Below are 15932 nucleotides of genomic sequence, written 5' to 3'. Positions count from 1 at the left end.
TTTGCGTCACAAAATGACGGAAATGCGGCGCAAAAAAATTATAAATATGGGCCATAATTCGTTGAATTTATCACACCTGATAAATTCTGATTCCCGCAGTATCAGATTTTATTAGGTGGGATAAATAGCATACTCTTGTCCAGAATAATCGTAACCAAGGGCACAATAAATAAATAACTCCATTATTAGCATATCAGATGAAGTCCTGAAATAGCTTCTGAAATGGTGTTTTTATGTAGTGGAATTGTATTGTTTGATAAGTAAACTCCGACACACGTAGTGGGACGAAAACGGAAGAGGTTTATTAATTTACACCTCATCCATAGTCAGACTGATCATAACTCACCCTGAATGCTCAACGCTTAACAGTTATTGTGTTCCTTATTCTCCTTATCTGCATGTGATACTAAATTTAGAATCACTTGCAGGACAAAACACGGGTATATTCAGTTTTCGAAGTAGTCAATTATCCTAAAACCTACTAATCTTATTAATGAGCAGATGTTATAACTAACATCATGAGTCGAAAATGAGAACTCACTCAATGCACCCATAATCTAGTAGGCAATCCGCACACTGAAAAAGTTATTCCGATAAATTACTTATTACAGTTAGCCTAAATTGTAGGATTTTAAATTCAAACTTTCACAATGACGTTATGATTTCTCGAAATTCTTCGTTACTGACTCTTCTTCCTGTGCATTGTTGTTATTTAATTATTTAGGGGTGTCAAGATTGTCTTGTGAAGCAGTTCATTACATAACATAATACGTTATCAAAGCATGCGCCTACGTTGTACAGTGGTTAGTATTCTGTGCTGGGCGAATTGTTAAATAGAGAGCAGCCAAAGAGCTCTTTGAAAAAATATTATTTTTCTGAAATAGTTTAATTGCGGGACAACCTTAAGATTACATCATAGTTTGCTCCTAGGCTAATAAGCAAACCAATACATTGAACAAAACCTAAGAGCGTTTTCCAGAGCTTTAAAGGTGAGGAAAGTCGCACAGATGATACCATGCAGGAAGGATGGCGAACTTGTTCCTTATAAATTCCTTGTTTTTCGCTTTAATTTCTACGATGTGTTTGGCATTAATACTTCTTTTTATTTCCACAGCCATGGGACAAGATGTGCAGGTGAAGTATCTGCTGCTGCCAACAACAATATTTGTGGAGTGGGAGTAGCCTACAATTCAAAAGTTGCAGGTATTGTTTAAGGTTTCTGGAATTCATATATTACCAAATCAATTATTAAGATAAATGTGTTCGATCCACTATTAAAAACAGTAATTTCAAAAAGCACATGTTCTAGAATTCCATCACACTTTCATTAACATTTTACTTATTTTTTGGGAAACATTCTTGGTAAGTAACACTGGTTCTGCAACATCCTCAAAACAGTATCCCTCCTCTTCTGACATTTCCTGCTATCTTTAATACAGATCATCGTGTTCCACTACCGCCACACAGCAACAAATCATAAACAGACTACAACATGCCTTTGCTTCTGGAACTACAACAATGACATAGTACTCTGTGTCTTTGACCTCCCAGATGACGTATTAACTATGACTATGTATGTTACCTTTCTTAACAACCTGGTTACTTCTGACATAGGTTGTCTCATCACACTACACGTAAAGCAACCGCAGTGGGATCTTTGTGGGCCTAATGTGTTTGGCCATGATGAACCTAATCTGTCATCCACCAAGACAATTTGACTGAACTGCCCATGCGTTGTTTCTTGGCATACATCTCCCAACCACTGAAGTCAACCCGATAATCAGCTAAAGCAGTGAGCAGACCCTTCTCAAACATTAAAATGGACAGGCTCCATGTCACCTTGCATTCCTGGCAGACACTTGTGACCTCAGCACATTGGTTGAGACCTTGATAAGTCTTGCTCATTAAAGGCTAAAGCATTGTAAAACTCTGGAGCGTTCTTGGTGAAGGCTTACAACCCCTCCCTGAAAGCTCTGTATAGGGGAGCTGTTAAGGATTATCATGAGATAATTTCCAAAACGAAAGCCAAGTACTCTGCCAAAATTATAAAAAATAGTTCCAATCCTTCCAAATAAATTTTTGAGATGCTAAATGGCTTATTAAAACCATCACTTTCTGCTAACCAGATTGTCACCTCTGATTTTCACTGTGAAAAACTTTCTGAATATCATGTTAATAAAATATATGACATCTATTCTCAATTTCCCTCGAATTCTGTTACCCAGAATAGTTGTTGGCTACATGTCATCAAGTTAAATCTGGCTCCTTGGCAGACCCATTAAAACCTGAAATGTTTTATAGGTTGACTGACTCCCTCTTGCCACCCTGCTTACATGTAATCAATGTTTCGCTGTTGTCTGCCCAGGTAACATGCCAAAGTCATTCTCTTGCTGAAGAAGCCGACTTGGATGCCTCCAAACCTGTCCCATCTCCTTATTGCCTTTTTTTAGCAAAGATCATCAAGAAGAAAATGTTTTGGTAACATTTGTAGTAAATAATCACATACTTGACATCTCCCAGAATGACTTTAGACCAAGGCACAGTACGGAAACAGCATTACTTGCAGTCACTGAGCAGCTTCGATGGGCTCTAGATGAAGGACGTATTTCAGTGCTAATTCTGCTAGACCTTAGCACAGCTTTTGAGAGGTGTCTCATGAGCTCTTAATACAGCAGCCAGAGAGCAGGATAGCTTTGTGCGGTTTGCCTCTTTTCTATCGGAAATTCTTTTCGAGGTCACTGCCCCTCCCTTCATGTCCAATATTCACCCTTAACACCATGGCATTCTACAGGGATCAGCCTTGAGCCCCTACTTATTCAATGTGAATGTTAAATCACTTGCTCAGGTTGAGGAATCCACTGGAATTACTCTAATATCATGCGCAGACGACACACTGACAGGGCTTTCTTTTAGAGACAATCCCTCACTCGACTGTGCCAATTTTCAAAAAGGTCTCTCGGTAGTGGCAGAATGGATGGATTTCAACCATCTCTGCCTTAACACCAGTAAAACTGAGATCTTGTTCTTAGGCAAGGACACCCGGTTATGGGTAATGAATAGTGGCCATCCCATCTTGGTGCTTCTCCTACAGAGCAACTTTCTGTGAAGAATTTGGGTGTCATTGTGGATTACGCCTTGACCTTTGAGACACAGGCAAACATAGTGGCCTTGCTCCTGTTTTGGGCTGCTAAGGAGCCTTAAACCTATTTTGGGCTTTTTCGATTCCAATATGCATCAAGTCATTGTCCAGGCTGCAACTCTGGCTAGGCTGGACTATTGCAATGTTCCATATCTGGGGACCAGCAAATTGGTGACAAATATACTCCAGTAAGTTCAAAATGCTTCTGCCAGACTTCTGTTTTCTCTTCCAAAGTTTTGACCAGTCTCTGGTTAGTGCAAAGTTACACTGGCTTCCTGTGGAGGAGCATACTCTTTTAAAATCTTTGAGTATTGCACACAAAATCCTACACTCCCAAGTCCCCCTATTTTGTCAAATTTGGTGCTGCCATACCATCCAGCTCGTGAGCTTCATTCAGCTATCTTCATATTAGTTGCTGTTCCCTGAGTCAGACGAGCCAGAGCAGGTGGCCACTCCTTTAGAATCAAGAACTCCGCGGCCTGGAATTCACTTCTTTTTTATATTAGGAATACTGGGAGTCTTCTGAATTTTAGGGAACTTTTGAAAACTTGGCGTTATCCTACCAACCCCTGAAGTGCCCTTCCTTGCTGATCACATTTGCTGTGACTTCTGTGCTCTCCCAGGCTAGCTATGGGAAGCTCTATAGCTGGAGCAGCCATGCTCTTTACAAATCTTTTAACATAACATAACATGAAGAGATTAAAGGAGAGCTTAGAAAGCTAACACAGGAGTTCTTAAGTTATAATATGAATAGTACCAAACTAAATGTAGTTTGCAATGCATACCAAGCATTCCTGAGAGGCTTAGTTATGAAGAAGGCTAAAGAAATTAGAGTGCAAAGCAAAAAACAGCATCAATTAGGGGTGAGACAAATAGAGCTAGACTATATGGTCCAGGCAACAGAAACGTTGAGCAACAAAGCAGAAATAACAAAGGAACTATCAAGCCTTAAAGTAAGAAGAGAGAAAGGACATATTTATTAAAAAGGAAGGTTTGGGCCTGGCAAGAGGGTTAACTTGCAAGGTCGACTTGCCAGTTTAAAATTGCACACACAGGCTCTGCAATGTAAGGCCTAAGACATGTTTGACGTGCTACTGAAGTGGGCGGCACAATCAGTGTTGGAGGCCTACTAGTTGCATTTAATATAGAGGCCCTGGGCACAGGTAGTATACTTACCCAGGACTTATAAGCAAATATAATATGCCAACTGTAGATAAGCCATTGTTAACAGAGAACACCTGCAACTGAGCACTGGTTAGCAGTGATAAAGTGTCCAGGATCCTAAATCCATCAAAAAAAAAATCAACAAAACAGAAGGTCTGAAGGGAAACATTCAGGGGAAACCACTCCAAAGGTGTCAGGTCTTACACTGATTACAGAGTTTTCACATGTATACTGACAAAAGGATTGCCTGCTATAACAGGGAGGCTGATCCATAAAGACCAGAAGTATTTCATATCCTGTTCACAGTGGCTGGATCCTACACATATAATGGTAGGTGTTAGAAATGGGGTCTCTAGTTGGCAAAGTTATTCATCTTTTTCCAAATAGGGACCACAATCCTAGTCAGGGTAAGTCACACAGAATCCAAATTATCCTGTGCCCACACTCCGGTAGCTTGGCACTGAGCAGTCAGGCTTAACTTAGAAGAAAACTATACAGTAACACAGTAAAAACACCATGAAAATACACCACACAGGCTTAGAACAATACAAGATTTTTATCTGGTTAAATTAAGGTCAAAATGATAAAGATTCAATAAGCACAAGTTGAGATATAATTTTTGCAAGATTAAAAAGAGTCTTAAATTTTAGAAATCAACAGTTGTCTCTTGATCACACAAAGTACCTGGTTTGCATAAAAAAGAACACACATGGAGACCACGGAGGGGGAGATGCGTGGATGAATAGGGTGTGTGTCAGAATGTCCGGCACGGCACAGATAATGCATCATTTCTTTTCATGCTGCAATGGGCTCTGCATCGACTTGCGGCTCGCAGTCTTAGTTCCTCACTCTGATGAGCAGATCTTTTTAACGCCCAGGGATGATGCGGGGAAAATCCTGGGCATGCAGGAAAAAGTCACAGACATTGCGTCAATCGGTAGGTGATGCATCAATTTTTCTGTGACACAGTGAGCGCTTCGTCAATTCTTCACTGGGGAAGTCGGGCTGCATTGTTCCGGTTCAGCTGTGCGTCGATCCGGTAGGCTGTGCATCGAATTCCCAGCTGCGAGGCAGGTGCTTTGTCGAATCTTCATTCAGGAAGTTGGGCTGTCATTCCAGTTCAACTCTGTGGTGATTTTCTCATCGCAGGGCAGGCTGTGGGCCGTTTCTGGCAGGCTGTGCGTCAATTTCTGATGCACAAGGCATTTTCTCAAGAGATAAAGGGGGTCATTCCGACCCCGGGGACCGCGGAAGCACCGCCAACAGGCTGGCGGTGCTTCCAGGGCCATTCTGACCGCGGCGGTAAAGCCGCGGTCAGAAAAGGGCAACCAACGGTTTCCCGCCGGTTTACCCCTGGCCCAAGGAATCCGCCATGGCAGCGCTGCTTGCAGCACCGCCATGGGGATTCCGACCCCCTTCCCGCCATCCTGGTCCTGGCGGTAAATACCGCCAGGAACAGGATGGCGGGAACGGGTGTCGTGGGGCCCCTGGGGGCCCCTGCACTGCCCATGCCACTGGCATGGGCAGTGCAGGGGCCCCCTCACAGGGCCCCATAATGATTTTCAGTGTCTGCAAAGCAGACACTGAAAATCGCGACGGCTGCCACTGCACCCGTCGCACACCAGCAACTCCGCCGGCTCCATTCGGAGCCGGCTTCATCGTTGCTGGGGCTTTCCCGCTGGGCCGGCGGGCGGCCTTTTGGCGGTCGCCCGCCGGCCCAGCGGGAAAGCCAGAATGGCTGCCGTGGTCTTTTGACCGCGGTGCGGTCATTCGGCGGTAACCGCATGGCGGGCGGCTACCGCCGCCCGCCGTGGTTGGAATGACCGCCAAAGTCTTTTTAGCCCTGAGACTTCAGAAAACAGGAGGCAAGCTCAATCCAAGCCCTTGGAGAGCACTTCTCAGCACATTCAGAGGGCAGCAAGGCAGCAGGGCAACAGGAGGGCAGCACTCCTTCTCAGGAAAGCAGTCCAGATGAGCCCTTTGGGCAGCCAGGCAGTTTCTCTTGACAGGTTGAAGGTTCAGGTCCAGAAGTGTCCGAGTTGGTGAGGTCAGAGACCCAGTTTATATACCCAAAAATGCCTTTGAAGTGGGTGTAGGAGGCTGGGCTTGTTTGTCCCCTAACCTAAGGTACTTACACCTTATACCAGGTCAGGTTATCCCTTGTTAGTGAAATTTAGGCAATGTCTAGAAGCCAGGCTCTCTAGGGGTAGCTGTAGCTGAGCAGCCAAGGCTCATCTAGGAGACATGCAAAGCTCATGCAATACCACTGTAGTCAGACAGTACTCACACACGAAAGAAAATACTCAGAGTTACAAAAATAAAGGTACTTTATTTTAGAGCACACATGGCAAGAATACCATAGAGGCTATACTCCCTTAGGAGGTAAGTAATACACAAATTATATGCACTAGTATGCAGAAATAGCTGTAAAAACAGTTAGAAAACAGTGTAAATAGTGAAAATCACAATAGTTAGAAATGAGCCTAGGGGGAACACAAACTATATACTAAGAAAGTGGAATGCGAATGTTGTTTTTTTACCTAGGCAAGTGTAGTGTGTAGAGAGGTGCTGGGAGTATTAAAAAACACCAAAGGTAAGTAATAGAACCCACCCCAGAGCCCAGGAAAGCAGGAGTAAAGCACAATAACTATTGTGTAGATGATGTGCCACGCCAGATGGATGATTGCAATCTGGGTTGCATGGATGGATTCCACCAACAAGTCTTTACACACACAAAGCTCGCAGTTAGCGGAAAATGGTGCTGCCCGGGACCTGGTGGACTCTACCCAGGAGAGGGAGCCAGAGGGGGCTCTCAGCAACTCAGAGAGCCCTCAGAAGACCAAGCAGCACACACAGGAGTCCTCACCATGGGGACAAAGAAGGTGCAAAAGGAGGCCCATGCAGCACTACAACAAAGGATTCCACACCATCTGAAAACCATGCAGGAAGCTGTGCATTGCAGGAATGGGTGCTGGGGCCGGAGCTGCACGGTACACAAAGAACTTCGCGGAAGGATGCCAACAAGCCTTTGCAACTGCAATACACAGTGCACAGGGGGTACTGTCTTGTGTGAGGAGGCAAGCTCTTATCTACACCAAAATTGGACAGTTGGACATCAAGACCATCGGGACCACTTCAGTCCACCACCCTTGATGCAGGACCATTGCAACTCATCAGGAGAGGGGACCCACGCAGCCGGTCTTCATTGCAGAGAGGTGCCTGCTGAAGCAGGGGAGTGACTCCTTCACTCCATGGAAGATTCCTTCATTCTTCTGGTGCAGGCTAAATACAAGCTGTCCTCTGAGGATTCACAACCGGGAAACAGTTGCAGTTGCTGGCAGGAGCTGAAGAAGCAATGTTGCAGAAGTCATCTTTGCTTATTTGTTGCAGTTTGTAGAGTTCTTGGAGGGTCCAGATACAGTTTCTTCTGTAAGCATTTGAAGTAAAAGATGCAGAGGATCCCTGCTGGAGTCTTGCAGTCCAAATCTCAAGAACCACCCAAGAGAGAGACCCTACATAGCCCTGAAATGGGGATTGGTCAGCTAACCAGGTAAGCACCTATCAGGGGAGGGCTCTAACATCACGTGCTTTCACTGGCCACTCAGATGCTCCCACAATGCCCTGCCAACCTCGAATCCAAGATAGCAAAGACCAGTGACCATCTGGAGGAGCTATGAGCACCACCCCTAGGGTGGTGATGGACAGGGGAGTGGTCACTCCCCTTTCCTTTGTCCAGTTTTGCACCAGAGCAGGGACTGGGGGTCTCTAAAGTGGTGTAGACTGGATTATGCAAGGAGGGCACCATCTGTGCCCTTCAAAGCATTTCCAGTCGCTTGTGGAGGCCACTCTTCCCAAGCCTGTAACTACTGTTTCCAAAGGGAAAGGGTGTAATACCCCTCTCCCAAAGGAAAAACTTTGTTCTGCCTTCCTGGGCTTGAGCTTCTCAAGAAACAGGAAGGCAGAAACCTCTTTGAGAGGTGGCAGCAGCTGTGGCTGCCTCAAAAACCTTAGAAGGCTGGAATGGAAATACTGGGGGCCCTTTAAGGAGCTCCTAAAGTGCATGGAATCACACAACCAATGCTTGCAAAAGCATTGGGGTATAATTCCAGCATGTATGATACCAAACATGCCTATTTCGGAGTTACCATTATGTAGCTGGACATAGGTAGTGACCTATGTCCAGTACACGAGTAAAATGGCATCCCAGCACTCACAAAGTCTGGGAAAATGGTCCTAGTGGTCATGGGGGACCTCTGCCAGTGCAGGGGTGCCTTCACACACATGTACTTTGCACCCTGCCCTCAGGGCTGAAGGGCCTGCTATAGGGGTGACTTATAAGTGACCTGGTGCAGTGTAAATGGCAGTAAAAGGGTGCATGCACCTTTTCACGCAGGCTGCAATGGCAGTCATGCAGAAGCCTTTACATGGGCTCCCAATGGGTGGCAAAAGAAATGTTGCACCATTTCCCCTGGAACCCCAATGCCCTGGGTACCTAGGTACCACATACTAGGGACTTATAAGGGGGCACCAGTATGCTAATTGTGGGTAAAATACTGGATTACCAGTATGCACAAACCATAATTTAAGGGTGAGAGCATAACTACTGGGGTCCTGATTCGCAGGATCCCAGTAGACACAGTCAAACACACTGACAAACAGGCCAAAATGTGGCGTAACCAAGCTACAAAGAGGCTACTTTCCTACAGTGGCGGAGGCTTCAAATAGTAGTTTTGAAGTGCACAATGACCCCTTTCAGTACAGGTCTGTCTGTCAAGCTCCCAGTAGGGGGTTTGGCAGTCCATTGTGTGAGGGCAGGCCACTAGCCTTTGAAATGTAAGTGTCAGGCCAGGCCCTCTTCTCTCCCAGCCCAGGAAGACCCATTCAGTATGCAGATGAGTGCAGGTGTGACTGGGTATCCTGTGTTTGTGGTTGTCAGAATGAAATGCACAAGAGAGCTGTCAACCAGCCCAGCCCAGACTTTGATTGGAGACAGGCTCTGTAAGGCACAGATGGATTGTTAGTGCAGAGAAATGTTCACCTTCTAAAAGTGGCATTTCTAAAATAGTAATATAAAATCCAACCTAACCAATAAGCAGGATTTTCTTTTACCATTCTGGTCATACTAAATATGACCTGGTTACCTGTTAGACTTTTCATCCTTGGCATGATCTCCCTTAACGTTTTTCCTCTGTTCCCTAGGTTGTTGAAGTGTGCTGGACTCTGATTTTACTGTTTTTGTTACTGTGGGCACTTTACCACTACTAACCAGTCCTAAAGTGCAAGTACTCCTTTACAAAATGTGTATGTAATTGGCTTATCCATGATTGGCAAATTTAGTCTACTAGTAAGTCCCTAGTAAAGTTCACTAGAGGTGCCAGGGACTGTAAATCAAATGCTACTAGTGGGTCTGCAGCACTGGTTGTGCCACCCACATAAGTAGCTCTGTAATCATGTCTCAGACCTGCCATTGCAGTGTCTGTGTGTGCAGTTTTAACTGTAAATTCAACTTGGCAAATGTACCCACTCGCCAAGCCTAAACTTTCCATTTTCCTACATGTCTGACACCCCTAAGGTAGGCCCTAGATGGCCCCAAGGGCAGGGTGCAGTGTATGGTTAAGGTAGGGAATATAGTAATGTGTTTTATATGTCCTGATAGTGAAATATTGCTAAATTCATTTTTCACTGTTGCAAGGCCTGTCCCTTTCATAGGTTAACATGGGGGCTACCTTTAAATCTGATTAAAGTGTAGATTCCCTTTGGGAGCGGATGGGCATGTGGATTTTGGGGTCTCTGAGCTCACAATATAAAAATACATCTTTTAGTAAAGTTGATTTTAAGATTGTGTATTTGAAAATGCCACTTTTAGAAAGTGAGCATTTTCTTACTTATACCATTTCTGTGACTCTGCCTGTTTGTGGTTTCCCTGTCTGGGTCAGTTTGACAGTTGGGCTTGTTGCACCTCACACTAGACAGTGACACAAAGGGAGCTGGGTTGTAGTCTGGATTTCCTGATGAGCCATCTGTGCTAGGAGGGAGGAGAGGAGTGGTCACTCACACCTGAAAGGGCTGTGCCTGCCCTCACACAATGCAGTCTCCAACCCCCTGGTGAGTGTCTGGGGCCTGGCCTGGGCAAGGCAGGGTTTCACATTCAAAAGAGACTTTACTTTGAAGTAGGCCTACTTCAAAGGAGAAATTGGGTATAAGAAGGGCACCCAAAACCACAGACTTTAGAAACCCTTCTGGAAACAAGAGAAACCTCTGCCTGGAGAAGAGCCGAAGAGCTGAGGAAGAAGAGCTGCCCTGCCTGTGACTGTGCTTTTTGGAGCTATCCTGCAGTTGCTGCTTCTGCCAGAGTAAGAGGGCAAAGACTGGACTTTGTGTGCCTTCCATCTTAAGAAGAACTCTTCAAGGCCTTGATTTAGAGCTTGCCTATTGTTTGAAGTCTCAGGGACAGCAAAGACTTCTCTCTGCCAGCATTTGGAGTCTCTGGAGAGACTCCTACTCTTCCCTGTGGTGCCCATCCAGTTCTTAGGACCCAGAAAGGAGTAGCTGGCAGCCTAAGAGGAAGAAATCCACACACAGATTGCCATGCGGGGAAAAGATCGACGCAACCCTGGTTTGCGGCTGAAAAAACGGTGTGCCGCCGGCTCCGTGGCTGAGAATCGATGCTTGCCAGAAACGTGATCGAAGAATCGATGCACGGAGCAGGAGAAATGACACACAGCATCACTGACGGAGGCTGGGTGTAGGAGGCTGGACTGGCTTGTAGTGAGTGCCAAGGGGTACTTACACCTTGCACCAGGCCCAGGTATCCCTTATTAGTGTATAGGGTGTCTAGCAGCTTAGGCTGATAGATAATGGTAGCTTAGCAGAGCAGCTGAGGCTGAACTAGGAGACGAGTGAAGCTCCTACAGTACCACTAGTGTCATATGCACAATATCATAAGAAAACACAATACACAGATATACTAAAAATAAAGGTATTTTATTTTTATGACAATATGCCAAAAGTATCTCAGTGAGTACCCTCAGTATGAGGGTAGCAAATATACACAAGATATATGTACACAATACCAAAAATATGCAGTATAGTATTAGAAAACAGTGCAAACAATGTATAGTTACAATAGGATGCAATGGGGACACATAGGGATAGGGGCAACACAAACCATATACTCCAAAAGTGGAATGCGAACCACGAATGGACCCCAAACCTATGTGACCTTGTAGAGGGTCGCTGGGACTGTAAGAAAACAGTGAGGGTTAGAAAAATAGCCCACCCCCAGACCCTGAAAAGTGAGTGCAAAGTGCACTAAAGTTCCCCAAAGAGCACAGAAGTCGTGCTAGGGGAATTCTGCAGGAAAGACCAAAACCAGCAATGCAACAACAATGGATTTCCAGACGAGGGTACCTGTGGAACAATGGGACCAAGTCCAAAAGTCACGACCAAGTCGAGAGTGGGCAGATGCCCAGGAAATGCCAGCTGTCGGTGCAAAGAAGCTGCTACTGGACAGTAGGAGCTGAGGATTCTGCAGGAACGACAAGGGCTAGAAACTTCCCCTTTGGAGGATAAATGTCCCACGCTGTGGAGAGTCGTGCAGAAGTGTTTTCCTGAAGAAAGACCGCAAACAAGCCTTGCTAGCTGCAAGTCGTGCAGTTAGGGTTTTTGGATGCTGCTGTGGCCCAGGAGGGACCAGGATGTTGCCAATTGCGTCAGGGAACAGAGGGGGCGCCCAGCAGGACGAGGAGGCCTCTCAGAAGCAGGCAGCACCCAGAGAAGTGCCAGAAAAGGCACTACAAAGAGGAGTGAAATGGTGCTCACCCGAAGTTGCACAAAGGAGTCCCACGCCGCCGGAGGACAACTCAGGAGGTCGTGCAATGCAGGTTAGAGTGCCGGGGACCCAGGCTTGGCTGTGCACAAAGGATTTCCGCCGGAAGTGCACAGAGGCCGGAGTAGCTGCAAAAGACGCGGTTCCCAGCAATGCAGTCTGGCGTGGGGAGGCAAGGACTTACCTCCACCAAACTTGGACTGAAGAGTCACTGGACTGTGGGAGTCACTTGGACAGAGTTGCTGGATTCAAAGGACCTCGCTCGTCATGCTGAGAGGAGACCCAGGGGACTGGTGATTCAGTTCTTTGGTGCCTGCGGTTGCAGGGGGACGATTCCGTCGACCCACGGGAGATTTCTTTGGAGCTTCTAGTGCAGAGAGGAGGCAGACTACCCCCACAGCATGCACCACCAGGAAAGCAGTCGAGAAGGCGGCAGGATCAGCGTTACAGAGTTGCAGTAGTCGTCTTCGCTACTTTGTTGCAGTTTTGCAGGCTTCCAGCGCGGTCAGCAGTCGATTCCTTGGCAGAAGGTGAAGAGAGAGATGCAGAGGAACTCTGATGAGCTCTTGCATTCGTTATCTAAGGAATTCCCCAAAGCAGAGACCCTAAATAGCCAGAAAAGAGGGTTTGGCTACTTAGGAGAGAAGATAGGCTAGCAACACCTGAAGGAGCCTATCAGAAGGAGTCTCTGACGTCACCTGCTGGCCCTGGCCACTCAGAGCAGTCCAGTGTGCCAGCAGCACCTCTGTTTTCAAGATGGCAGAGGTCTGGAGCACACTGAAGGAGCTCTGGGCACCTCCCAGGGGAGGTGCAGGTCAGGGGAGTGGTCACTCCCCTTTCCTTTGTCCAGTTTCGCGCCAGAGCAGGGCTGAGGGGTCCCTGAACCGGTGTAGACTGGCTTATGCAGAAATGGGCACCATGTGTGCCCATGAAAGCATTTCCAGAGGCTGGGGGAGGTTACTCCTCCCCTGCCTTCACACCATTTTCCAAAGGGAGAGGGTGCAACACCCTCTCTCTGAGGAAGTCCTTTGTTCTGCCTTCCTGGGCCAAGCCTGGCTGGACCCCAGGAGGGCAGAAACCTGTCTGAGGGGTTGGCAGCAGCAGCAGCTGCAGTGAAACCCCTGAAAAGGCAGTTTGGCAGTACCCGGGTCTGTGCTACAGACCCGTGGGATCATGGGATTGTGCCAACAATGCCAGGATGGCATAGAGGGGGCAATTCCATGATCATAGACATGTTACATGGCCATATTCGGAGTTACCATTGTGAAGCTACACATAGGTAGTGACCTATATGTAGTGCACGCGTGTAATGGTGTCCCCGCACTCACAAAGTCCGGGGAATTGGCCCTGAACAATGTGAGGGCACCTTGGCTAGTGCCAGCGTGCCCACACACTAAGTAACTTAGCACCCAACCTTTACCAGGTAAAGGTTAGACATATAGGTGACTTATAAGTTACTTAAGTGCAGTGTAAAATGGCTGTGAAATAACGTGGATGTTATTTCACTCAGGCTGCAGTGGCAGGCCTGTGTAAGAATTGTCAGAGCTCCCTATGGGTGGCAAAAGAAATGCTGCAGCCCATAGGGATCTCCTGGAACCCCAATACCTTGGGTACCTCAGTACCCTATACTAGGGAATTATAAGGGTGTTCCAGTATGCCAATGTAAATTGGTAAAATTGGTCACTAGCCTGTTAGTGACAATTTGAAAGAAATGAGAGAGCATAACCACTGAGGTTCTGATTAGCAGAGCCTCAGTGAGACAGTTAGTAATAACACAGGTAACACATACAGGGCACACTTATGAGCACTGGGGCCCTGGCTGGCAGGGTCCCAGTGACACATACAACTAAAACAACATATATACAGTGAAATATGGGGGTAACATGCCAGGCAAGATGGTACTTTCCTACACAACCCCCCCCCCCTCCCAAACGAAGGACAATAAGACTAGCCATGACCTGATGAGTCTTCATTGTCTAAGTGGAAATATCTGGAGAGTCCATCTGCATTGGAGTGGGTACTCCCAGGTCTATGTTCCACTGTATAGTCCATTCTCTGTAGGGATATAGACCACCTCAACAATTTAGGATTTTCACCTTTCATTTGTTTTAGCCAAAGTAGAGGTTTGTGGTCTGTCTGAACAATGAAGTGAGTGCCAAACAGGTATGGCCTCAACTTCTTCAGTGCCCAGACCACAGCAAAGGCCTCCCTCTCTATGGCAGACCAACACTTTTCTCTAGGGGTCAACCTCCTGCTGATAAAAGCAACAGGTTGATCCTGGCCCTCAGAATTAAGTTGTGAAAGGACTGCCCCTACCCCTAATTCAGATGCATCAGTTTGGACAATGAATTTTTTGGAGTAACAGGGGCTTTTCAGGACAGGTGCAGAGCACATGGCCTGCTTCAGCTCCTCAAAAGCTTTCTGACAGCTAGCTGTCCACAATACCTTTTTAGGCATTTTCTTGGAGGTGAGGTCATTAAGAGGTGCTGCAATGGAGCCATAGTTCTTAATGAACCTCCTGTAATACCCAGTGTGGCCTAAGAAGGCTCTCACCTGGGTCTGAGTTGTAGGGTGAACCCAATCTATAATAGTTTGGATTTTCCCCTGAAGTGGTGCAATCTGTTCTCCACCTACCAGGTGTCCCAGATAAACCACCTTCCCCTGCCCTATCTGGCACTTTGAAGCCTTGATAGTGAGGCCTGCCTTTTGCAGGGCCTCCAAAACTTTCCATAGGTGGACCAGGTGATCATCCCAACTGGAGCTAAAGACAGCTATATCGTCCAGATATGCTGCACTAAAAGCCTTCAGCCCTTGCAGGACTGTATTGGCCAACCTTTGAAAAGTGGCAGGTGCATTTTTCAATCCAAAAGGCATTACTGTGAATTGGTAATGGCCTCCAATGGTTGAAAATGCAGTTTTTGCTTTTGCATCTTCTGATAATTTGATCTGCCAATACCCTACAGTCAAGTCAAAAGTGCTTAGATACTTGGCAGATGCCAGTGTATCTATTAGCTCATCTGCCCTGGGTATAGGGTGAGCATCAGTTTTGGTTACTTGGTTGAGACCTCTATAGTCTACACAAAACCGCATTTCCTTCTTTCCATCCTTGGAATGAGGTTTTGGTACAAGTACCACAGGAGAGGCCCATGGACTTTCAGAGTGCTCAACCACTCCCAGTTCTAACATTTTCTGCACTTCTTGTTTTATGCAGTCTCTGACATGGTCAGGCTGCCTATAGATCTTACTTTTGACAGGCAAGCTGTCTCCAGTATCTATAGTGTGCTCACACCAAGAAGTGGTGCCTGGCACAGTAGAGAAGAGTTCAGAAAACTGACCCAGGAGATTTATGCAGTGGTCTTTCTGCTCAGCAGTAAGACAATCTGCCAGTACTACCCCTTCCACCAGAGCATCTTGTTCTGTGGAAGAGAAGAGATCAGGGAGAGGGTCACTCTCTTCTTCCTGTCCCTCATCTGTTGCCATGAGCAAGGTGAGATCAGCCCTGTCATAGTAGGGTTTCAGGCGATTGACATGGAGCACCCTAAGGGGACTCCTGGCAGTGCCTAAGTCAACTAAGTAGGTGACTTCACCCTTTTTCTCAACAATTGTGTGGGGTCCACTCCATTTATCTTGGAGTGCTCTTGGGGCCACAGGCTCCAAGACCCACACTTTCTGCCCTGGTTGGTACTGAACCAAAACAGCCTTCTGATCATGCCATTGCTTTTGGAGCTCTTGGCTGGCCTGAAGGTTTTTACTGGCCTTTTTCATGTACTCAGCCATCCTTGATCTGAGGCCAAGTACATA

General features: G+C 46.5%; 1 protein-coding gene across 1 annotated transcript in view; it reads left to right on the top strand.

Moving 5' to 3' along the window:
* The window catches only part of PCSK2 (proprotein convertase subtilisin/kexin type 2), a 1091080-nt gene that overhangs the window by 721213 nt on the left and 353935 nt on the right, over positions 1 to 15932 (top strand). The window contains exon 7 of the mRNA XM_069234088.1: positions 1115 to 1203. Within this exon, the coding sequence (XP_069090189.1) occupies positions 1115 to 1203 (89 nt within the window). The remainder of the gene's footprint in view (positions 1 to 1114; positions 1204 to 15932) is intronic.

Source organism: Pleurodeles waltl, chromosome 5 (genome assembly GCF_031143425.1).
Source record: "Pleurodeles waltl isolate 20211129_DDA chromosome 5, aPleWal1.hap1.20221129, whole genome shotgun sequence".
Taxonomy (NCBI): Eukaryota; Metazoa; Chordata; class Amphibia; order Caudata; family Salamandridae; genus Pleurodeles; species Pleurodeles waltl.
This window is presented reverse-complemented; position numbering and strand designations above follow the sequence as displayed.